Below are 26,923 nucleotides of genomic sequence, written 5' to 3' on the forward strand. Positions count from 1 at the left end.
ATGTTATTTCTTAATATATTAATTGTCTACATGGCAAATGCAATTTGCATTAACAACGTTTTAAAGACAAGTTTAGTGTAAAACATGGTTAAATTAAGTTCAATAAATAAGTAACATACATTAGTTTGACTTCTCAAAGTTTTGTGCACATTGACTTAGCCATGTATCTAAAATATAAATCACTCATTAGTGAACTCAATAATCATGTGAAATCCTCAGCTTACTAATTCATTATCATTCATAACTAGTACAATTTTAATTTATGTTGTGTACAAAATTGTGTCACAACATATGCATGTAGACAGGTCACTTTTTAAAAAAGATTTATTTATTTGAGAGAGAGAGAATGAGCAGGGGAGGGGGAGAGAGAGGGAGAAGCAGACTCTCTGCTGAGTGGGGAGCCCGATGAGGGACTCGATCCCAGGACCCTGGGATCACGACCTGAGCCGAAGGCAGATGCTTAACCAACTGAGCCACCCAGGCATCCCAACAGGTGACTTTCATGAAAAGATCACAGCCAAGGTAGATCTATGGTCTACCAAATATAGTTTCCAAATGTAGACCTAATTCTGATGAGCTCATGATCAGATATAGCATTCCACTATAGAGAACTTGCCCTCCTACCCGCCCCCTGCAAATAGTATACTCAAACAATGGATCACTGAACAAGTACTTACTTTCCTTTAAATTTTTAGCCTTTTTAGAAGCAGACCTGTAAGAGGTATATCCTGTTTAAGACAAGATATATTCTGTAAAATGCCTCCAAAACACCAAAGTAAGATAATACATACAACTGAATGTTTATACTAGATCATATTTCTTCTTTTTTTTTTTTTAAAGATTTTATTTATTTATTTGACAGAGATAGAGACAGCCAGCGAGAGAGGGAACACAGGCAGGGGGAGTGGGAGAGGAAGAAGCAGGCTCCCAGCGGAGGAGCCTGATGTGGGGCTCTATCCCAGAACGACGGGATCACGCCCTGAGGTGAAGGCAGACGCTTAATGACTAAGCCACCCAGGCGCCCCTAGATCATATTTCTTAACTGAGAATTAACATTTCAATTTATCACAATCAATCCTTGCTTAAGGATCTGAGGAGTTTCAAATATGTATACATCAATATCTGCATCTATATGTAATATATGTATATAATCAATACACGTATCAATATATCTATATAGGTTTTTCTGAATATGTATTATCTTCTTAGTACTATAAACAATCTTCATGGATAACAAAGATTATACAACCCCCCATAAGACCTTGAAAATTCAAAACAAAACAAAAGTTAAGTATGACCCAACAACTAAGATATACACCCCCTTCATCAAAGACTATGATACCAGGAAATGAAATGTCAAACAAAATTTGCCAGGCCCAGGGCAGACATAAAGAAGGGGTTACTCTTGCATTTTTCCCCACTGGTTTTTCCTTCTAATATTCCTAAGTATTCATCCTATTTGTTACCTACTTGAAATTATTAGTAAGTAGTTATTTTAAAAGTATGAGTAATTAAACCAAAAGCAACTGTCATATTTACCCAAAAGAAGGAACCACTACTAAGAATCAAAGCCTAGTAATTCTGTTCTTAACAGACAGGTGTTGTGTGTTCTGGCATGTTATATGAAAATCATTTATGAGAAGAACAGAAAAAAAATTAGAAGGTAGTTTTCACTATTGGAATAGATACGTGATTAAGCAAATTTTTTTACACTGTGAAATTATTAACAGATTAATGACCACCCTACGGGGCAGCATTTCTGGAGGTTGGCATTCTGAGATGGAAGGAAAAGGGACTGGGTTCAGGTGATGGTCACACAAAGAAGCCAATTTGGGTCTCAGATCTTTTCAAATATTAAGTTAAAGGAACATTATTTGGGACTAAGTTCAGGCTTGCAACTGCCAAGACCCTCTTAGGTCAGCAGTAAATTGAGAAGTTAAAACCCATGTCAGGGAAAGTTAGGGAAAGATGGGAAGACAAGTCAATCATTAAAGCAGCAGTAAGACTCTGGCAGAGCATCCTAAGGTATAGGTTGTGTCTGGGATATATTACCAAGGTTAACAATTTCTCCAAGAAACTCAAACATTAACTGTAATCCGAGGGCCCTTAATAAATACATAATAATAATCAAGGAGTTAACTTGATATGAAAGTACTTTCTTAAAAGAGTTATATACGAAGATCATAGTTTGTGATATAAATACTACTGAACTTAGATATGAAACAGCTTTATTTTCATTTTAGCCAACAATTATAATTTGTTAAGCCATCTCACATTTAACCCAAGCTTTTGTCAAATTTCAAACTTACCAACTGGTCAAATTTCTAACTCACTAACTCAACGTCTAACTCACAGACTAACTTTTTTTTTTTTTTCCACTAAATCTACTCACATTCTCAAAGAGGTATTAAGGACAGGTGAAATTATCAAAAGCAGAGAATGAGCTATATACCAATAAGTAACAATAAGGCTAATTTTTACAAATGTTAGAATATTATCATGAAAACACTAAGCACTGTATTACTATCAAGAATTTCTTTGCGCAGGAAGCTAAAAAAGCATTTTTAGGGAAATAATTAAGACCATCATATCATAATCCATCTCTCTTTAAAAATGAGGTATTTAATATTTTGGCTTTTAAAATTATCCCATACTACTACATGCTTAAGCATGAGGAGTGAAGTTCATTCTAGCCCTAAATTTGAGAGTTCAGGTTTTAATGTGATCACTAAAAATTGCTTAATTGGTAATTAGAAAAAGAACATTCTATAAATAAAAGAGAAAGAAGATCACACAATTTTAGCTATCTGTTTCAATCTCTTCACACTAAAGGATGTTATGTTTTTACTTTCTGTCCATGCATTGTCTCCATTAGAAGAAAAAAGGACTAAAGGCAGGAAACAACCAAAAGAGTGGAGTAATAAGAAGCCTGGTGTGTGTAAAAACTGGAAAACAGTCTCAAATGGAAAGTTACACTAGAACAGAGTAAGAAAATAAAAGAAATGAATGTAACATTTATCAAAGGGAACAGTGATTAAGAGGTTTGGGCTCTGGAGCCGGGCTACCCAAGTTCAAATCCCAGCTCTTCCACTTACTAAGGTGAGGGTGACCTTGGGCAAGTTTCAATAACCCATCTTTATCTCAATTACCTCATCTACACAATAGGGACAGTACCAGAACATACCCCAGAGGGCTGTAGTGAGGATTAAATGAATTTAAAATAAATATTTAAAATATTTAAAATAGTATCTGGCATATAGTACTCAATAAATGTCAGCTATTATTGTTATATGTCTACAGTTTAATTACCAGCAATATTTTTTAATCTTGAAAATATTAAATGAAACAATGACCTGGCTCGGTGCAACACATTAATACTCAGAAAATGCCAATTTTATTTAATAGTAACTTTAGCAGCTTGGGATAACAACAATTTTGCATATTTTAATTTCTCTAGGGACATTTGCCATTAGATTATCTGTGTAAGAAATTAATAAATAAAGCAAAATTTTAAAAAGCTCAAATAAGTAACATTTGCTCTCTCATCCAATGCTTTAAAAATAGCAAATCATCTGCATCAAAAAGTTCCCATTCCTACAAATGACAATTGTTTTAAAATATATCCACCAAATAAGCTTATAATTTATAGTTGCTTTCATTTTTCAAAAATACACATAGGAAGCAACTTAACGTCTAAAACAATCTCAGAGTAGTAGCTAGCTTATTTAGCAAGGGCAATCAAAACTTGCTATGTTGGGCTGCCCCCTACAGGTCTCAACTCACCAATTTCTTTTAAAAGGTGTGTTTAAGTAGAGAATATCATCTGCATTTTAACATTAAGAAGAATATGAATACTAAAGGAAAGCATTAGGTCTCCATTCATTCAAGCAGGAAATAGTCTCTGAGGAACATCTGTAAAGGTACAGTGAGAAATTAAACAATTCCTTGTCCTTCAAGAATTCATAGGTTACTACATACAAAGATACTACATAGACTTCAACGGATCTACAGTGAATTACTGCAAAATGGCTTAAGAAATGTCTATGTTATATTACAATACTGTGCATAGAAAAAGAACTAGGTTGGAAATCCAAGACTCAAGTTCTACTCCTACCTCTGCCATCAAATATCCATTTGAATTTTGGGGGTAAGAGTTTTGTGCAAGTTGTCTTACTTCTAAAATTAGAGGTTTGACTTCAATGATTCCGAAGGCTTCCTTCAGCTCCAATAGTCTATAACTGCATTTGTCATAATAAAAAGTAGAAGGAAAAAAATTTTTTTAGAAGGAAATGTTTTAAAACAAAGTTGAGAGAAAGAAAAAATAATTTCTACATGGTATGAAGGGTTAAAGCACATATGGAGAAATCAAAGACTTCTTGGGGGAGATGACATTGAATTGAGTTTAGAAGCATTCTGGGAATAAGGCCTATTCCCAGGAGGAGTGAACAGAGTAAGAAAACAGAACATCAAGCATGTTTTGAGGAATAACATGTGATACTATTTGGTTGGAGTTCAGCTATGTTTTATGAAAATCAAAGTAACCGGAACTAGAAGTTAGTAAAAACTGCCAGAAGGTGATAAATGCAAATGGTTCTGGTACATTACAATGTAAAATTCTAAGAAATGGATCAAAAGTGATTCCAAGGTATTGAGTCTAAGACCTTGAATGAAAGTGGTAAAGAAAGAGGGATGGGGCGCCTGGGTGGCACAGCGGTTAAGCGTCTGCCTTCGGCTCAGGGCGTGATCCCGGCGTTATGGGATCGACCCACGTCAGGCTCCTCCTCTATGAGCCTGCTTCTTCCTCTCCCACTCCCCCTGCTTGTGTTCCCTCTCTTGCTGGCTGTCTCTATCTCTGTCAAATAAATAAATAAAAAATCTTAAAAAAAAAAAAAAAGAAAGAGGGAACTAAAATAAAAAGAGGAGGTTAATATGAGTATTTGGTAGTGAGGAGAAATAGATTTTGGGGGCCAGGGAAACCTCACAGAGAAGACCATGCTAAGACCAGAAATACACTGAAAAATGGGATGAGCTATTTATCAGATATGTCACACCAATCATAAAAATAAGAGAACACAGGAGGCATGGCAAGCCATCATTGTTGCTGATAAATAATTCATAGCAAAACCAGTGACTTATATCAACATCTTATAATAACAGCAAATAATATGCAAATTATTTACTATGTATCAAGCACAATACTGTATTAAAAGCAATACACTTAATCTTCAAAACAACTGAGATTATTATCCCTATTCTAACAGATAATAAAACTGAGGTCCAGAGATGTGAGATGAATGCCCCAAATCACACAGCTGGGATACAAACTTAATAAAATTGCCTGACTGAAAATTCTCCATCTTAATGTTAGATTCAATTCTTTCAAAGTTATTTATCAGAGGATCTATGTAGGAAAAAATTTCCAAAATAAAAAAAAAATGTACAACTTTCAAAAAGTAATCTATAATTTATAGCAATATTCATGCTCAAACAATATACTGGGTTAAAATTTTTGTATTTAGAAATAATTAGGAAGAGCACATCTCTTTAAAAAAAAAAACCTTAGAAAACTCTTCAGTCCTTACTTTCTTCCCTAAATTTCTCTAAAGTTTAACCGTCAGGAATCATTATGGAGGGGCACCTGGGTGGCTCAGTTGGTTAAGTGTCTGACTCTTGATTTTGGCTCAGGTCATGATCTCAGGGGATCAAGCCTCACATGGGGCTCCAGGATCTGTGCTCAGCGCAGAGACTGTGTCATCTCCCTCTCCCTTTGCCGCCCGCCGCCCTCCTCTCTTAAAAAAAAAAAATCTCATTATGAAGTTGTCATTTCCTAAATAGTAGTGGAATAAGGATCTCAAATATCATCTTCTCCATGAGAGTTACAAGAACACTGGCAAAAACTGTCAAAAATCTGAGCAGATCTATAATAAGAGAATGAATTAGTAATTTTAATATCTTCCCACAAAGAAACACCCAGGACCATATGTCTTCATGGGTGAATTTCACCAATTATTTAAAGATTTAACACCAACCCTTCACAATCTCTTCCAAAACCTTAAAGATGGAACACTTCCAAACTCATTCTATGAGGCCAGTATCATCCTGACGTCAAAATCAAAGACATTACAATATAAGAATACTAGAGACTGATAATCCTTATGAATACAGAATTCTCAAAAAAATTCTCAACAAAAACTAGCAAACCAAATCCAGTTATATATATTATATACCATGATCAAATAGGATCTATTCCAGGAATATGAGGGTTGTTCAACAAAGAAACTAGATATAGAAAAAATATTTGACAAAAAATCCAACCTTTTAATGATATAAATACTCAACAAAACAGAAAAAGTAGAAAACTCAATCTTTTAAAGGGCACCTAAGAGAAACTTAAAGGCTAACATCCCCTTTGTAAGTGAAAGACTGTAAGCCTTCCCCAAGATCAAGAGTGAGACAAGGATGTCCAGTTTTGCCATTTCTATTTCAACACCATACTGGGAATTCTACTCAGGGAAATTAGGCAAGAAAAATAAAGAGCTTTCAAATTGGAAAGGAAGAAGTAAAACTATTGCTTTTTGTAGTGACACGATCTTTTTTTTTTAAGTTAGCCACCATACAATACATAATTAGTTTTTGATATAGTGCTCATTATTTGCGTAAAACACCCAGTGGTCATTACAACACGTGCCCTCCTTAATACCCATCACCCAGCTACCCCAACCCCCCACCCCCGGCCTCTGAAACCCTCAGTTTGTTTCCCAGAGTTCACAGTCTCTCATGGTTTGTTTCCCTGATTTCCCCCTTCAGTTTTCCCTTCCTTCCTCTAATGTCCTTATGTTCCACATGAGTGAAACCATATAATAATTGTCTTTCTCTGCTTGACTTATGTCACTTAGCATAATCTACAATCTTCTAACAAAGAACATTCTAAGGAATCAGAAAAAAACTATTACAGGTAATAAGCTAGTTCAATGAGGCTTCAGGATACAAAATCAAAAATCAAAAAATGTATATCAAAAAATTGATACACAAAAATCAATATTATTGGGGTGCCCAGGTGGCTCAGTCAATTAAGCATCCAACTCTTGATTTTGTCTCAGGGCATGATCTCATGGTTGTGGGATCGAACCTTTGTCAGGCTTCCCGCTGCTAGGCAGGGAGTCTGCTTGTCCTTCTCCCTCTGCTTCTCCCCGACTTGAACTCTCTCTCCCTCTGTGTCTCTCTCAAATAAATGAATAAATAAAATCTTAAAAAAATCAGTATTATTTATATACACTAACAATAATCTAAAAATGATAAAAAAAATCAGATCAAAAAATACAGAGGAATAAATAAACGTAATAAAAGAAGTATGAGTTTGTAAACAACAAAACACTGTCGAAACAAACTGAAGACCTAAATGGAAAGAAATTCTGTGTTAAAGGTTGAGAGACTTAATATTGTTTGTTAACATAGCAATACTCCACAAATTGATCTACATATTCAATATAACTCCTGTCAAAGTCCTATATGCCTTTCTTGCAGAAAATGATGAGCTGATCCTAGAATTCATATGGAAATGTACAAGATCCCGGACAGCCAAAATAATTTTGAAAAACTGAACAAAGATAGACTCCTATTTCTCAATTTCAAAACTTACTACAAAGCTACAGAATTCAAGACAGTGTGGTAACGGCATAGGTTAGACAGATAATCACTGAAACAGAAGTAAGAGTATACATATAAAAACCACACGTTTGTGGACAATTCATTTTCAACAAAAGTGACAAGACAATTCAATGAGGGAAAGAGAATTCTTTTCAACAAATCATGCTAGAAGAACCAGAACATCCATGTACAAAAGAATGAAGTTGGACCCCTTATCCCCTATTATGTACCAAAATTAATTCAAAATGGATCAAAGATCTAAGTGCAAGAACTAAAATTATAACACTTTAGAAGAAAACAGGAAGAAATCTTCTAGATTTCTACAGGAAATCACCTTGTATTAGGCAATGGTTTCTTAGACACAACAACATAAAAGCATCAGAAACCAAAGAAAAAATGAACTGGATTTCATTAAAATTAAAACCTTTTGTGTTTCAAAGATACTGCCAAGAAAGTAAAAAGACAATCCACAGAATTGAAGAAAATATCTGTAAAGCATATATCTAGTAAAGGTCTAACATCCAGAATGTATAAAGAACTCTTATAAATCAACGGTGAAAAAACCACCTAATTTAAAAATGAGCGAAGGATTTACAGAAACCTTTTTCCTAAGAAGATACACAAATGGCCAGTAAGCACATGAAAGGATGCTTGATACGACATTAAGTTATTAGGGAAATGCAAATCAAAATCAAAGCGAAATACTTCTTTGTATCTACTTAAGATGACCACAATCAAAAAAATGAACAACTGTTGGCAGTGATATGAAGAAATTGAAACCTTCATATATTGTTGATGGGAATGTAAAATGATGCAGGCAATTTGGAAAACAGTTTGGCAATTCCTCAAAAGATTAAACAGAGTTACCACTTGCTCCAGTGATAGGTATATACTCAGAAAAACCAGTCCACTGAAAAACCTGTACACAAACGTTCATGAGAGCATTATTCATTAGAGTCCAAAAGTGGAAACTACCCAAATATTCACCAACTGATGAAGAGATAAACAAAATGTGATATATCATACAATGAAATGTTATTCAGTCATAAAAGGGATCAGGTACATACTACAAGGTGGGTGAACTTTGAAAGTATTATGTCCTGTGAAAAAAGGACACATTAAATTATATATCCATAATAGCACTGCTAATGGGTACAGGGTCTCTTTTTGAGGTCCTGCAAATGTTCTGAAAATAGACAGTGGTGATGGTTGTGAGAATGAATGATATGACCTCAACGTGCAAGTTATTTATTGTTTTATAACTGTTATCTTCACTTGGATTAGAAGTTACTTTTAAGAACTGAGCATCCATTCTATATTTTCTTTACATACAACATACAAATCCTATTTTTTAAGCACAGATGTTTCAATATATATCTTAGCACACTACTGCCACAGCTAGGATAGGAATTAAGTATTAGATACTTTCCCCCAAGGAATACTGTTATATAATTCTTTATATGAAAAATAACACATATTAACAACTATACATGAAGGGTATTCTGGGAGTGAGGAAGTTTAATGTCTTCCCCTTTTCTCCCTACTCCCAGTTCTGTCTCCTACCCAACACAGCAGCTCTCCTGAGCTAAAAGCAGCAGCTGGGGTGAACGAGCAGGCAAGGACAACATGGCAGGAGCTGTAAACCTCTGCAGTGTTCTCTCTGGGTGGACAAGAGACTATGGACCACCAAGCATAGAGACTCCAAAAGCTAAGGAAAAGCTGAATAAGACTGGATCCTTTTTACTCTTGAGGCAGGGAGAGAAAGAGAAGACCAGGGAGAGATTTCTACCAAAAGCCCTATCAGGAATTGATATCTTGGATATTCAGAGACTATCTGGAATATGAAATATAAATGTTAAACAAGTTTCCTTGAAAGAGAAGACAGAACCTGCAATGGAAAATCTAGTAACAGCCAAAAGTGAAGATACTAAACTGTTCTAGCAAAAGCTACGCATTAAGAAACTCGGCAGTAAAAATGGCATAAAGGTCTCTGTATAGTGGAAGACTGGAGAAATACAGGGAAGAGTAAGTATTCTAAAGGTTTCATCTTACGGAGAGGAAAAGCAATAAGAGTGTCTTAGGGAGGAAAAATGGGTAGGATCTTTCAATAATATGATTATGAGCTTCAGGAAAGGGAAGGTCAACATTAAAGGAATGAAGAAAACAGAAGTGCCAAATTAAAAAGGACAAAGAGAAAAACAGTAGCTTTATTAAGTTACTCAATTTAGCATCCATTTCTTTTTAAAAAAAATAAATAGATTTACTTATTTTTAATTAAAATAAAATGTATTACTTGTTTCAGGGGTACAGGTCTGTGATTCATCAGTCTTACATACAGCGCTCACCACAACACATATCCTCCCCAATGTCCATCACCCAGCCACCCCATCCCCTCGCCCCGCTCCCCTCCAGCAACCCTCAGTTTGTTTCCTAAGATTAAGAGTCTCTTATGGTTTGTCTCCCTCTCTAGTTTTGTCTTTTCATTTTTTTCTGTCTTCCCCTATGATCCTCTGTCTTGTTTCTTAAATTCCGCATATCAGTAAGATCATATGATAATTGTCTTTCTCTGATTGACTTATTTTACTTAGCATAATACCCTCTAGTTCCATCCACGTCGTTGCAAATGACAAGATTTCATATTTTTAATGGCTGTGTAATATTCCATTGTATGTATATATATCACATCTTCTATTATCCATTCATCTGTCGATGAACACCGAGGCTCTTCCCATAGTTTGGCTATGGTGGACATTGCTGCTATAAACACTGGGTTGCAGGTGCTCCTTCGGATCACTACATTACTATCTTTGGGGTAAATACCCAGTAGTGTAACTGCTGGGTCGTAGGGCAGCTCTATTTTCAACTTCTTGAGGAACCTCCATACTGTTTTCCAGAGTGGCTGCACCAGTCTGCATTCCCACCAACAGTGTAAGAGGGTTCCTCTTTCTCTGCATCCTTGCCAACATCTGTCCTTTCCTGACTTGTTAATTTTAGTCATTCTGACTGGTGTGAGGTGGTATTTCATTGTGGTTTTGATTTGTATTTCCCTGATGCTGAGTGATGTTGAGCACTTTTTCATGTGTCTGTTGGCCATTTGGATGTCTTCCTTGCAGAAATGTCTGTTCATGCCTTCTGCTCATTTCTTGATTGGATTATTTGTTCTTTGGGTGTTGAATTTGACAAGTTCTTTATAGATTTTGGATACTAGCCCTTTATCTGATATGTCATTTGCAAATATCTTCTCCCACTCTGTCGGCTGTCTTTTGATTTTGTTGACTGTTTGCTTTGCTGTGCAAAAGCTTTTTATCTTGATGAAGTCCCAACAGTTCATTTTTGCCTTTGTTTCCCTTGCCTTTGGAGACATGTCTAGCAAGAAGTTGCTGCGGACGAGGTTGAAGAGGTTGCTGCCTGTGTTCTCCTCAAGGATTTTGTTGGATTTTTGTCACACATTTAGGTCCTTCATCCATTTTGAGTCTATCCATTTCTAATTTAAAAATCTAAAAGGAAATTCATTTGATCTGATAAAGGTTACGTATCATTCTAAATCATGAAATTTATTTTTTTAGAAGATTTTATTTATTTGAGAGAGAGAGATAGAGCACAAGCGGGGAAGAGAGGGAGAAGCAGGCTCCCTGCGATCAAGAAGCCCGATGCAGGGCTTCATTCTGGGACCCTGGGATCATGACTTGAGCTGAAGGCAGACACTTAATCAACTAAGCCACCCAGGCCCCCCTAAACGGTGAAATATTAACCGTATCAAAGAATACCAGAAACCAAATAGAAATGTCTGCTAGGACCATTATTGTTAAATAGTGTCTTAGCAATATAGTACTAGCAATAATACAATGAATCAAGAAAAACAAATGGTTGATAGAAAATAGTGGGAAGAGGTATTTTTTGTTTTTTCTTTTTTTGGCTGATGCCATAAAACAATATGTAGAAATGGAAATGAAATAAAGAAAGATAACACCTACAAAACACCTAAAATAAATTGAAAAGAAAAGTACAGGGCTTATTTGAAGAAAATTTAAAAATCTACACAGAACATAAAATCTGAATAATAAGAAAGATGTATCATTTTCTTATCTGGGAAGACTTAATAACATAAGAAGGTTAATTCTACCAAAATTAAAAATAGAAATCTAATGTATTTCCACTTATAAATGAACAAGAGGCTATGGGGGGTTGACAAAATTATTTTAAAAGTCACATGAAAAAAATTAAGGACAGAACAAACAAACAATTAAAAAAAAAAAAGTAAGGGGTGAATTTCCCTAGCAGGTATCACAGGACTAAATAAAATCAAATAAAAATAATAAGAATAAACAAATATACCAACAGAACAAAACAGGGAATCCAAAAATAGATCCCAGCAGTCAAAGTATTTTAATGTAAAGCGGAGGTGGCATTTTTATCCAGTAGGAAAAGGATAGTTTGTATCAGGAGTCAATACACTATGGCCTGCAAATCAAATTGTGTCCTTCACCTGTTTTTGTAAATAAAGTTATACTGGAACACAGCTATGTCCATCATCTGTAAATTGTCTGTGACTGCTTTTAAGCTACCAAGTTATACAGGTGCAACAGAGACCATCTGGCCTGCAAAGTCAAAAAAATTTACTATCTGGCTCTTTAAAGAAAATGTTTACCAGACCCTAGGTTCATTTAATAATGATCTTACTACAAAAAGCCAGCAGATGGAGGGGAAAAAAGATGTACTTCTATATTTCAGATAGTACATAAAAATAAATTCTAGATGAATTAAAGATTTACATATTAAAAAAATCTACCTTACAAGAAAAGCTAGGTCAGTAACGATGTACAACCTGCAGATGTACAGGGAGGGGCCTTCTTAACAACAAAAAAATATACTACTAATTAAAAAAATATATATAACTGGCTATCTTTCATCTAAAAATAATATTATCAAAAACAAACAAAAACCAAAAAAACAAAATGGTAAGTGCTGGTGATGATGTAGAGAAACTGGAACCCTTGTGCACTATTAGTAGGAATGTAAAATGGTGCAGCTCCTATGGAAAACAGTATGGCAGCTTCTCAAAAATTTAAAAACAGAATTAACCATATGATCCAGCAATTCCACTTCTGAGTATATACCCAAAAGAAAAGAAAGCAGAGTCTCAAAGATATCCACACACCTATTGTGATGGTAAATTTTCTGTGTCAATTTGGTTGGGCTACAGTGCCCAGGTATTTGGTCAAACATTACTCTGGATGTTTCTGTAGAGGTGTTTTTTTAGATGAGATTAACATTTAAATTGGTGGACTCTGAGCAGAGCAGAGTACCCACCACAGTGTGGGTCAGTGTCATCCAATCAGCTAAAGGCCTTATTAAAACAAAGAGTCACCTCCTTTGAGGGAGAAGGAATTCTGCCAGCAGTTAGCCATTGGCCTCAAACTGTAACTTTCCCCTAAGTCTCTAGCTTGCTGCCCTATCCCATCCAATGTTGGGCTCACCAAATTTTGCCAATCATGTGAACCAATTCTTTAAAATAAATTTCTCTCTCTCTCCCCCCATTCCTATTGGCTCTGTTTCGCTGGAAAACCCTGACTAACATACCCACGTTTGTAGCAATTTCATTCACAACAGCCATGAGGTGGAAGCAGTCCTAGTGTTCATGAATGGATAAACAAAATATGGTGTATATATGCATGCTATGACATGGATGAACTGTGAGATATAACCAAGTCACGCACACAAAAAGTACTTTATGATTTCACTTATATGAGGCACCTAGAGTAATCAAATTCAGAGCTGTTGTTTAATGGGTATGAAGTTTCGGTTCTGCAACATGAAAGTGTTTTAGAGATCATGTTTAACGCTACTTAAGTATACACTTAAAAACAGTTAAGACAATAAATTTTACGTTATATGTATTTTGCCACAATCAAAAAAAATTTTTAAAAATGTTAAGGAAATTCAAAAAAATTAAGTAACATACATTCAGCTGTGGAACAGAGAATATTTAAATTCTACCCTATTAGAGATATAAAATATTTCCACACAGTTAAATATATATTACAAATTACTCAGTGTTTCTTTTTGAAAAACAAAATTAAAAGCAGTAATATTCAGTTTACCACCCAGTTAAGTCCCTGCTCTTTTTCTCTGGCCTCTTCTACTACATGTTATTGCAAGATATCAACTAAAATGGAACACAGTGAAAGAACAGAATCGCAGTTTCTCACCCAAACTGCCACAACCCTGGAGGAGGAGGAGGGAATCCTAACAAACACCACCATAATTTGCCACACATTTCTATTGTTCTCACTTTTTAAAATTCATAAATCAGCATTTCTAAAAACAAGCAATCTAAAATTCTGACTCCTTCTTCAGTCTAGGAGGTGTCAAGTTAATCTCTGACATCATTTAACTGATGAACAACTTCCAAAAACAACTAAGAATCATGTTAACTTTCTCAGAAAACAAGTCCTATTTATCAGCTTCATGTTTTTGTTTAAAACTAAAATTAATACTGTTAGGTTGTTCCTAAGAGGATTCTCTGAATTTATTTATAACCTCTAGAATAACATATAGAACAAAGTAGGTGATTAAGTAACCTTTATTGAATAAACACAAATGGATATTCAGATTACTAAAAATCTTCAGAGGATAAAAAGAAAACTCCTTAATATGGTCTAACCCTTACATCTGCAACCTTACTTTCCCCCAGCTCTGGGCTCAAGACTTACAATGTCCCCTCTTCTCATCACTCTTTGCCTTCCTTAATTCTACCCATCTGTCAGCTCTTCAAGAGACATATCACTTCATCAACAAAGCCTTCTCTGTGTTCCCAAACATCAAATTCTCCTTAGAGGGTTTAGGTTTTTGTTGTATTATATACCTCTGCTTCACAGCACCAATCATTCATAGTGGTGATTTTACACTTGTTTGTAACTTACTTGATTAGCTCATTTCTACCTTTGAACTACAAGCTTTATAAAGGGTGATGTATAATATTAATCAACATCTGTATCCCCCATACATAGCACAGAGCATGGCATGTAAATGTCTATGAGTCAATGAACTTGTTGAATGAATGAATGAATGAATGAATGAATGAATAAAATAAACTTTTCTTACAGGAAGTATACTGGTAGCTTAACATTTATGAATCCATTGCTTCTTGAAAGACACAACGAAATGCATCTAATTTTCACTCTACAACCTCAATACCAATGCCTGAGGACTTCACGGTCACTTTACAAATCTTTTTAACAGAGATTCTCATTAATCACCATCTGTTTACATGTGCTATTCTAAACATTTAGGTTACATTTCTGAAACACTTTCTGCCATCAACCTCATCTCTAGAATACCAGCTAATATGAAGCACCTGGATTTCAGGAACACAGACCTGAAACTCATACACCAAACTAAACTGTTATGTAAATGACAGAAATGACACATTTTGGTCTATAATGGATCTCTAGACTACTTTTGTACCTATTTTACTTGTACCACTAAAAGTCTGTCACTAGATTATAGTCATTTTGAGCCCATACAAACTACAGACGAAAAACAACTGAAGTTTTCCAACAATCTGAACACAAGGCAGCCTTTGTAGAGTCTTACCAGCTAGAGGTCTTCTAGGTTTCTATCAATTTATTTGGTCGAGGTGGATTTCACTCTATATGATAATTATATTCTGAAAATTCTGTAAACTTAATTATACTTTGTAAGTCTCACCTAGGTCTGATTTCTGGTTCTTTCACATTTCATTTGTGTGCCCCTGAGCCAGTAACTTAAAATCCCTCAGCTTCAGCCGCTTCCTATGTAAAAATCAGACAATGATCCCTACTTCATATGGTGGTTCTGAGGCTTCGAAAGATGAAGTGGGCCTGACTTAAGGATGCTCGGTGCCCCTTCCTTTTAATACCCCTTGCTACACAGGAATTTTATTATGATTCTACAAAGAAAAATATTTTAGTAAAAGTGATGTCTTTCATTTATCTTAATAGACCTAGATTTTCAGGTTCTGCTTAAATTTATTATTAATTTAAGATCTCAAATAGCACAGAAATGTATATCTAGTATGTTAAAGAAATGAAAGGTACGGGTTCATCAAAATATTGCATAAGTAAGTTACACTTAAGGGACTATCCTAACCATACAAACTAAACTGCTGTAAAGGAGTCAGCAACAGAAACCTGCATTAGCCTTTAGACCATATAATTAGGAAAACAGAAAGCTGAGCCCATCTTCCTTTGGTCAAGGCATGAATGAAGATTCAAAAATACAAAACAGAAAAATGGAAAAAGCCAGGAATGGCAAAAGTAAGGAAATGAGCAAAAACTAAGACTCCTAAATTTTTATATTCACATATATACCTTACTCCTAAAGTTTTAATCAAATTCAAGTAAGAACCTAGTTGGAAAGGCATAAAGCTAAGAGGAAAGTTGGGTCCTCCTGTTTGAGGAAAAACCACCAACTTCTTGGCACAGTAAAGATCAGGCAGCAAGCTCTTTCCTAACACAGTCCCCACCTGGCAGCCATGTTTTGTCAAGCAAATTTTAAGAATTCTCTAGCTTCCCACTTTCAATCTAATTATAGAACTTTATAAAACCATTTTCTCTCTCACACACACATTCTCTCTTTCTTTTCCCTCCCCCCTCACATTCTCTCTCTCTAAATCCTTCTCTGTTGTGATACGACAATGAGAGGTATGAATACATCTGACCATTTTTCTCTGAACACAATAACAAACATGAAAAGAACACCTCCACTCTGTCCATCTGTACCATGATTATAACATAATAACCCCCACACAATAAGTAATGATGGTGTAAAATACTTTCCCTATAGGAGCTTAAAATATTCACAGTACAGAAACTATAGTAAATATACATGCCAGAACCTACCTATCCAAGTAAGTGCTAAGAGGTATATTGCTCAAAATAGTTTTGGAACTCCTCTTTGGGGAATGTCTTTAGAGTTTGTGTTATGTTTTATTTCACTAAATTCCACAAATACGCTACTTTGCTAGGATCTGGGAGTGCATTATAGTATGTTACTCTAGAGCTCATGGTACAACAGAATAGCCCCAAATCAACTACTGATGACAGATGGGATGATGTGATGAATTAATAATACTCACAAATGCCTACTACGTGTCAAGTACTTTTCTAGACCCTGGACAACAGCATGAACAAAACAATTACCCTGTCTTCGTGAAAAAGATAAAACACCTTCATTTTTAGAAGTGATTAAAAGTCACAAAGCACTGTAAAGGAAAGGACTATGTTTGTTGTAAAAACAATACATTTGCTCTGAAGTCAGGAGTTTAAAATTTTTTTAAAATATCAGAGTGTCACTGATAGAATTATTATATAAACCTATAATATGGTTTCTTTGAAGAAAAACTTTAACTAGATGTATAAATTCACTCAGTCATGCCCCTTTCGTTTTATGGATGAGGAAACAAGGGCCCAGCCAGGCTGCGTAACCTGCCTTGGATGCACAGCTTGTCAGTGTCAGACCTCCCACAGAGCCGTGGAGGCCCTCCCTTCTAGTTCAATGTTCTTTCTAGGAAACACAACTTTTTTTTTCAAGGACAAGTGCTTTAGCCTTTATGTCTCCAACATTTTCCAATCTTCTGAGCTCAATGAGGTTTACATGTAGTCACAAACTGTCAGACTAAGAAACAGAAGCAGAAAAAGGTCAAAACAATTTTCTACTAAATGAATAAAGCATAATTGTGATCTTGACATGATCATACACTGCTTTTTCAATCCTTCCAACACTTCTAGGTTTTTTGCTTTCTCCTGCTCTTCTCCCCTCATTTTAGTTAATTTTATTTTTTTCAAGATTTATTTGAGAGAGACAGAGAGAGAGAACACACATGCATGTGGGTGGGGAGGGCAGAGGGAGAGAAAATCTCCAGCATACTCCCTGCTGAGCATGGACTCCAACACACGGCTGAATCCCAGGAGCCGAAATCAAGAGTCAGATGCTTAAACCAATTCAGTCACCCAAGTTTGGTTAATTTTAAAAGTGTTTTGTTTTCTTAACTGCTACTGTAGCACCATCCTTGTTAAAGTCACCATACATTTAAATCCAAGGAAAACTGCGAGCTTTTTCAGTTTGGGATTATTTAACTATAAAGTCTATTTTTAAGCTTAAAACATTATATGATCTTTGGTGCTTCTTCTTTTTTTTTTAATCTTTGGTGCTTTTAATACCCTATCAATTTAATACTTCAAATTAAGTAATTAGGAAGCACTCACAGTATATGAAAGACTGCTAAATCCTACTACATAAATTTTTTTTTTTTTAAATCCAGCCTTGTCTTCAAAGATATCACTAACATTTCAAGGGTATTACTGCATCCAGAATGCAGGCTAGATCAAGAACTATCTAACTTGGGCAAAGCACCTGCATCTATCTAGACTGAGAGATGGCTTTCAAACTGTCAACCCCAGGAGGAGAGGGGTCAAGCCACCTAAGCCAATCCCACTTGTCCCCACCCAACCTCCCCTTCCAAGCTTGGCCCTTAGTGGGCTGCTGTTAAAAACCATTTCTGAAGGGCGCCTGGTTGGTTCAGTCAGTAGAGCATGCAACTCTTGACCTCAAGGTTGTGAGTTCAAGCCCCACACTGGGCATACAGTTTACTTTAAAACAAACAAACTTTTTTATTTTTGAAATCCACTCAGAAAACTTAAGGACTACTCTGAAATTCTATGATAACCTGTTATTGTTTTTCATAGGTACTTTAAGCACCAATATCCACGTCAATGATGGTGAAGAAGGAGACTCTCTATGGGATTTATAAACTACATGAAGAATCCTACTCACTGTAAGTATTATACTTAGTCCATAAAATCTGGCTCCATGTTGGCTTTTCCCTGTGGAATAACTAAAAAGCGTACCACTAGTGAATGTAGCTCTGTAAAGGTTTCTCTTACATAATGCCTAGGTGGTCAGTACAGAGGCACCTAATGTGAGATATTTCTTCTCTCATACAACTAGGCTTCCTGCCATCTTTCTTTCTCGCATCATTTTATGCAACTCTATAGGATCCATTCTATTTGCCCACTGTCAAACAGAACAGTTTCCAAAACTGATGCACCACCTCTCTTTTCCGCAGATAGGTTTATTCCTCACTACACAGAAAAGACTGATGCTTTCCCACGTGAGTAGCAACAATTTTTCCCCTCCTATTCCTTAACAGTTCTCTGCAAACCTCTCATCTGCTAGGTTAACCTTTACTGTTAATCCCGATCCCCAAATGCTTTGCTCCATCAATTACTTTGTCTTCCATACAATAACCTAAAAGTCTTTTCAGTCCTGGCCTTCCCATTACTTCATCCAATTCTTTATTATACTGTGGATGATCCATGGTTTATAATTCATTGTCTTTAGCTACTTTTGAATAACACTTTAGGAAGCAGCTTTATGAAAACTATATTTTTACTATAGGTAAGTTATAAAAAATATTGCCGTACTCCTTATAAATGAAGCCATATGAAAAATTTTTTCCTATGCAATGCCCAATAAAGTTTAGCTTTCCCTAATAACCTAGTAGGTTTCTTCCTTATGTATAATGAAAAAAAAATGTTATCACATTTCTTTTCCCTTGCTCTGACTACAAGAACATTCGGGGTCAAATCCGCAGGTCAATTTTAATAACTGACTCACTCATTCATAGCTTATGTAATTTCATGCTGAGTTTCCATTTTTTATTTTCAGTGGTTTTGATTTTAAATTCTTTTCTATTTTATGATTATAAGTTCTTGTAAATTACCTCAGATTTTTCAGGATATGTGGCTTTGACTTCAAATTCTTTTGTTTTCTGATTATGTATTTGTGTAAATTGCCTCAGATTCTTCATAAAACAAGATTATGTATAAATGAATAAGCTGTGGTATTTCCAAACCCACTGTATACTATCTGTGGTTAACAAAGACTTGTGGAATTAAAAAAAGGAAGCAGAGAAGTGTGGCTAACTAGATCATCTGGTCTTATTCCAACAGTAATTTTTCTCATTTTATTTCTACTGTACATATTATGAATCCATGATCTAAAAATAGTCTATCTACCTTTATGTTAATGAAATCAATGAAAAGAAACCTTATTTAAATCAGAAACACTTTTCATTCTTTGAGTATACTGGGATTTTTGTTTACTTGCTTTCAATTAGACAATCTGTTTTCCTCTTTAATACATTTATGTGATTGATGCCTCCATAAAAGATTTTAAAAATTACTACAGAGTAACTATGAGTAAAGACTGTGGGATACTGAAAATGGGGCTACAAGGGGAATTTACGACACAACCTCTCTGAGTTTGAATGGAAATTCTGCTGGATTAGAGCCCATGTCTGTGATATTATGTTTGCAATTTCTATTCTCAACTGCTTTTTCGAGATAGTAGGTAACTTACTTCTTGGAATACCATTCACTCAACAAATATTTACAAAGTATATGCAATATGCAAAGCACCTAGGAGTTTTAAAGTACTCTACAGAAACAAGAGTTTCTTTACCCCATGAGAGTGCGCTATAAGGAGAGCTCTACTTATCTATTTTGTTGTACAACACTAAAGACTCACCGTTTAAAACAAATATATCAATTCTCCTTATTTGTGGTAGCTACATTTTACAAAGTCACTGCAAACACTGAATTAGCAAATACTGAGCCACTGTTCCTGGGGGAAATACAGGGTTGGTTTACTGCATCTCTGCTCACAAAATGTTCTTCAATTGACCAATACATAACGTCTTTTAACTTTATTTTGAGAGAGAGAGAGCATGCGCACATGGCAGGGGAGGGAGAGAGAGAGAGTCTCAAGCAGACTCGATCTTACAACCCTGAGATCATGACCTGAGCTGATCAAGAGTCAGACGTGCAACCGACAGAGTCACCCAGGTGCCCCATATGTGCAATTCTTTTTAAAGATGGCACTTCAGCACTACTCTTGGGAGCCATTTTAAACAACAAAATCATCAATAAAAAGCACAAAAATGTGAAAAGCGTAGCACTAATCAGACAGGGAAAAGAAACTTGTTTATAGTAGGAGAACAGAAACAAGATGGTACTGCACTGCTGAAAATGTGCATGTTGAGTGAATCAAATTTTCTGTAGCTTTGCACATGTCCATGAGAGCGCTGCTGAGTACTGACTCTGGCTTACAAATAAATTTTAGAAAGCAAGCAAATGTGCAAATACAGAATCCGCAAATAGTGAGGATCAACTGTATATGAGTCAAATATTTCAGGAGTCTCTGACTTGATTGTCACCAAAAGACAGAGCTCTGGAAAGCCCTAACAAATACCCTTCGGTTACTACGCAAATTTAAAGAGTTTTGGACTCCACTACTTCAAGAAGTAAAATGTCTGAGGCATTCACAAGTTGGTATTGTTAAAAATGTTACTTTTTACCTGATATATTCTAAAAGGGATATAACGAAATCCATTTTCTTCTGCAGGATATTCCATGAGTTTCCGGTTGATGGCCCAAAACTGGTCAAATCTATCTGTAATGATAAATTATGTTATTTAAAATGAACATTATAACTTAAAACCTCACATGAAGAAAGGAAAATTGTTAAACATCCTCTTAGAAGTTTCTGAAAAAGCTTCATTTACATATTATCTTTTCTTAAACTTATCTTTCCGTCACTACACATAAAACAAAATATAAAATAAATTTTTCTACATTATTGCTTCCTCTTCCCAGATATTTGCGTAGACATTTCATCTCATAAGAGAAACCTTAAAAAGATGACTACTTGTGTCATCAAGGCAAAAAACATCAGATAGGGATGAATGTCTAGATTCTCTATCCTATTCCTACTGTCTAAACTATAAAAGGACAGCTTCAAGTGATTTAAGTTTTTTTTTTTTTANAGAGACAGCCAGCGAGAGAGGGAACACAAGCAGGGGGAGTGGGAGAGGAAGAAGCAGGCTCACAGCAGAGGAGCCTGACGTGGGGCTCAATCCCATAACGCCAGGATCACGCCCTGAGCCGAAGGCAGACGCTTAACCGCTGTGCCACCCAGGCGCCCCACAAGTGATTTAAGTTTTAACCAGAACTTAAAGAAACAAAATCAAAACACCAAACACAATAAACATTAAACAGCAAAGAAGATAAAATTATAGGAAAGGGTTTGAAGGAAATGTGGAACTGACACTTAAGCAACAACTGTCAATTGTAGCTTAATCTCAGTGATTAAATAAATCCTTTTTAAGTTTTTCAGGCTCAATTTAAGAAAAACCACTTTACCGAGATACAATTCACATACTATAAAAGTCACCCTCTTATTTATTTATTTATTTATTTATTTATTTATTTATTTATTTTTAAATACACCCTCTTAAAGTGTACAACTCAGTGTTTTTTAGTATATTCAGAGCTGAACAACCACTGGCAGTATCTAATTTCAGAACATTTTCATCCTCCTAAAAAGGAACCCATACCCATCAATAGTTATCCCCCTTTTCCCCTAACCTTCTATCCCCCTAGAAATCACTGATCTTTATTCCAGACATTTCATATAAATGGAATAATACAGTATATGACTTTCATATCTGTTTTTTTTTCCTTAGCTTGTTTTTAAGGTCCATTCAAGTTGTAGCATGTCTCAGATTTCATTCATTTTTATGGCCAAATGATATTTCATTGTAGGAGATACATTTTTTTGTTTTGTTTACCCATTCATTAGTTCATGGAAATTTGGGTTGTTTCTACTTTTTGGCCATTATGAATAATGCTACTATAAACATTCACATATAAACTTTTGTGTTAGATGTGTATCTTCAATTTTCTTGGGTGTAAACCTAGGAGTGGAAATACTGATTTATATGATAACTGTTTAACTGCCATATGGTAACTATGTTTTCAGAAACTGCTAAACTGTTTTCCAAAGAGGCTGCATCACTTTACATTCCAACCAGCAATGTACGAGGGTTCCAATTTGTCCACATCCATGTCTATGCTTGTTATTGCCCATTTTCTTTTTTTTTCTTTTTTTTTAAAGATTTACTTATTTAAGAGAGAGAGCATGCATGAGTGGGTGGGGGGGTGGGGAGGGACAGAGAGAGAGGGAGAGAATCCTCAGGCAGACTCCCCACCAAGCGCAGAGACCAATGTGGGGCTTGATCCCAGGACCCCAAGATCAAGACGTGAGCTGAAATCAAGAGTTGGCGGCTTCACCAACTGTGCCACCCAAGTGTCTCTCCACCCTTTTATTAGAGTCACACTAGAGGGTCTGAAATGTTACCTCCTTATGTTTTTCTTAGAAAGATGTATTTATTTGAGAGAGAGCGAGCAATCACATGAGAGTAGAGGGAGGAGCAGAGAATTTCCAGCAGACTCTGGGCTGAGCTTGGAGCCCCAGGTGAAGCTCGACTCAAGACCCTGAGATCATGACCTGAGCCGAAATCAAAAGTAATTGGATGCCCAACTGACTGAACAACTTATGTGCCCCTCCCCTTATGGTTTTGACTTGCATTTCTCTAATAAGTAATTACGCTGAGTTTTTTTTTATTTGTTTACTGGCCATTTATGTTTATTTTGGAGAAAAGTCTATCAAATCCTTTGTCCCCTAAGTGGGTTGTTAGTCTTTTTTACTGTTGAGTTGTAAGATTTTTTTTTTTTAATGTATTCTGGCTACAAGCTCCTTACTGATAAATCCATGCAAATATTTTTTCCCATTCTGTTGTTTTTTAAATAACTCCTTTTTGACTTACCTAGAATCCTACCTTAAAATTATTTTTTATACTCAGAAATTTATCTCAGAATCAAATCTCTGTAAAGCACATGAATAGCACCAGAATTTCAGATCAGCTTGGTATTAAAGCACCTTCTCTACTACCAGACTCATCTCAATCCAAATTACTGCCAATGTGTTGATACTGTTTAGGTCATTATAATTATATAAATGAATAAAGTTTAGTTGTTTTTTCTTCCATCCCTGTCCTAGAAGACTGTGACAGTCTCTAGGCCTTCTCTATTCTCATTCTCAACTTTAGTCTGGGAGTTCATACTGTAATCAGAACTGGTAGGATAGGTAACTCAGAATCCAATTATTCTCATGCAGTTTCACAGATGACAATGAAGGCACAGGTTGTTATGAGTTTCATGGAGAACTAAGACCAGACTCTCAGTCTTCTGATTCAAAGCCCACAACCGTTTCAACAGTTGCAACCACAAAACTGCATCTAAATGCTAAGAGTAGCCCTTTAACCACAGTCCTTTCATATATGAATCAATTATTCTTTCAATGCTTTTTAAAAAGTATCTTTCTATCAAGTATGTGATAGCTAAATAAAATGATTCTTCATGATACCTGAAATTCTGCTCACTGCTTCATCATCAAATCTTTAGCACTACCAAAGTGCATGTGTAACATACGCTCTTAAATCAAAGAATGAACAAAAGAATACTACATATGTAACCTTTTTTGGAAAACATTTTGGGTTCCAATCCTAGGTATGCAACTAAATAGCTAGGTGGCTAGAAACAAATCAACTGAAAACTGACTAATTCACACTTAAAGATGAAATAAAGATGTTCAATTAGTTTTGAATACCTGTTCCAAAAACAAAACTTTATAATTATCTTTTATTAAAATAGCATTTGCTAAAAACCACAAGCAAACCTTTATTACAAGAGAGATCTAGACTGTTTTTAACAGAGTGTTTTTTAAAACAGTGGTTCTTAACCAGGAGAGATTTTTGCTCACCAGTGGGTCTGGAGACATTTTTGGCTGTCACAACTGTTTATGTGTGATACTAGTATCTAGTGAGTAGAGGCCAGGGATGCTGCCCAACATACTACAATGCACAGGACAGCTCCCCACAGCCAAGATTTATCTGACCCAGAATGTTAGCAGGGCTAATAGAAGGAAAGAAAACACAAACAATAAAAAGTACAGAAAGGCAATTAGTCAAAAGTTGTTACATACCTATGTGGCAAAAAAATAAACTGGAAAAAGGAACATTAACGTGCCTATTATCATTTAATAACTCTCAGCTTCAAATTGACCCTTTAATATATGCCCTGCCATAACAGACACAATTGAAGCATTTCTTTTCTTTCTTTCTTCTTCTTCTTCTTTTTTTTTTTGAGAGAGGGCAAGTGCATGTGCAGGTGCCCACACGTGTGAGCAGGAGGGGAGGAGGGGCAGAGGGAGAGAAAGAATCTTAAGAGGGCTCCACGCCTAGCATGGAGCCCAACGCAGGCTCAATTTCATGACCCTGAGATCATGGCCTGAACCAAAACCAAGAGTCAAATGCTTAACTGACTGAGTCACCCAGGCACCCCTAAAGCATTTCCATTCTTATAACCACATTAAGCTTTCTCAGTAGAAGGCTAAAAGGACACTGCAAGGAGAAAGAGGCTTCTGTTTGCATAGGCACACTGAAGACCCCTAGACCGTGTCAGCCCCTGATTTCCTCTGGAGGCCCACATGGGTGGCTTCCCTGCCGCTTCCCATTCAGCAGCCACTCCCTCGGCATGCCCAGGCCACTTGTCCTGACTGCCCAGTGACTGCAGACCAGCTCTAGTCTGGGCAAAAGAGTGAATTTCTCCACTAATCCAGTGGATTGAACTATATCTTCTCCAACAAGTTCTAAATCCAGCCCTGGCTAGAGGATCCATGTAAGTGTGACTTTCCACCCTTCACCCTAGAGTACCATACGCAGTTTTCTTATAGTCACTCTTTTACCAGAGTTTAATAAATCTTCATATGAAACTTACCCCGTTTAACCCTCTGTGTGGTTTCTAGCTCCTGACTGGACCCAGTCTGATACAACTATGTTTAAAAGGGATAAAGACATAATAAAAGATATGTATTAATAGTAGCTTTCAATCTTCTTATAAAACTGTTACGTTCTTATATAAAACAGGCATTTCCTCAATAATACTAAAGACATTCCAACCAAGAATAATCTAGCTTTTATAAGTCAATGTTATTAACAAGAAAGACAAAAATAGAAGGAACTAAAAGAAAATCAGTCCTGAGATTGAGTGTGTATAAACAATCATCTTTCACACTGAATTTTGTGGTATCAGTATCTCTTCTATCCCCTAGTCAATAACTAAAATAAAATTGGAGTTAGGATGCATTACTACCTTTCTACATATTGATGAATCAACATACTGACTTGTTACCAAGCAATACTTTGAATATAACTATGCTATTAATTATTATAATTAAGTCATAAAAAGTATTTATCAGTCATGAAAGCAATACCAACAAGTAAAAGAAGCTAAAAGAAACATAATGGTCTTTAGCTGTTCGTCTTTTAAACTATAATTATAAGTAAATATACATTAATTTCAAGAACTTTCACATTAACTTAGTTCTAAATCTAAAACAAAACAACTAAGTAGGAGAAAATGAAAACTAATGGTCATTTAGTTTATTCAAAGAATTGAAGAAGGGAAGATAACTTACATCCTTCTTGCCAGAGCTATTAACAATATGACTGATAAGTTGGTTTCTGTTTTTTAAACTTAGCTTATTCATTTAGGAGGGCCTCAAAATTAAGAATCACACAATTGAAGGACTGCCTTATAGAAAGTGAATCTATTTTTTTTTTAATAAAGGATTCTTTAATAAAGAATCCCTGAAGATCCTGGTGGCCACCAACTTATCTCTCTCATTGCTGAATTAAGCTTTTATGTTGGTCTTGGAAATTTTTTAAAATTCAGGAAAAAACATTTTTTAAAATAGAATATCTCCCTAAGAAGTTTAAGAAATAAAGTTTTCCATTCTTCATATGGAAAAAACTGCAAAAAAAGTGGCAATTTTAAACAATGTATCTGTTCTTCCACTTAAGTTTTATGAGTTAAGAACTCAAGGCAAAATAAATTTTAACATTCTAATGTCACAAATAATAAGTGTGTCTAAAAGCTACCCAGGAGACATGGAGGACATCCAAGGGACTGCAGGGACTGCTGTTTAGCTTCAGTTTGGCAATGTGGCATTGCTGGCTGGTACCCTCAAACTACAGGAAAGGGGTGGCCTCCACATGCACATTCTATCCACTTCCTCGTCTTTTAACATCTGTGATGTCAAATAGAACAGATTTATAGCACCCCAAATAAGTAAGTGTCAGCACATAAAACACAGACTTTAAGCTTTTCTGTGAGGAGAAAAGCAAATAGTTGGAAATCACAGCTTCAGAAAATTTTGCATGTATCAACAGTATTATTCAAATCAGTAGTACAATTGGCCTTGTAATATATGTTGTGTTTTGATGAGAGGCTTTCAAAATACATTAACAGAAAGTATAATCTACTATAAAACT

General features: G+C 35.6%; 1 protein-coding gene across 3 annotated transcripts in view; it reads right to left on the minus strand.

The window, feature by feature from the left end:
• The window catches only part of ATG5 (autophagy related 5), a 122,336-nt gene that overhangs the window by 32,506 nt on the left and 62,907 nt on the right, over positions 1-26,923 (minus strand). For all 3 annotated transcript variants that reach the window (XM_019806211.2, XM_002925483.4, XM_011232656.3), the window contains one exon: positions 21,047-21,141. In XM_019806211.2, the coding sequence (XP_019661770.1) occupies positions 21,047-21,141 (95 nt within the window). The remainder of the gene's footprint in view (positions 1-21,046; positions 21,142-26,923) is intronic.

Source organism: Ailuropoda melanoleuca, chromosome 10, assembly GCF_002007445.2.
Source record: "Ailuropoda melanoleuca isolate Jingjing chromosome 10, ASM200744v2, whole genome shotgun sequence".
Lineage (NCBI taxonomy): Eukaryota > Metazoa > Chordata > Mammalia > Carnivora > Ursidae > Ailuropoda > Ailuropoda melanoleuca.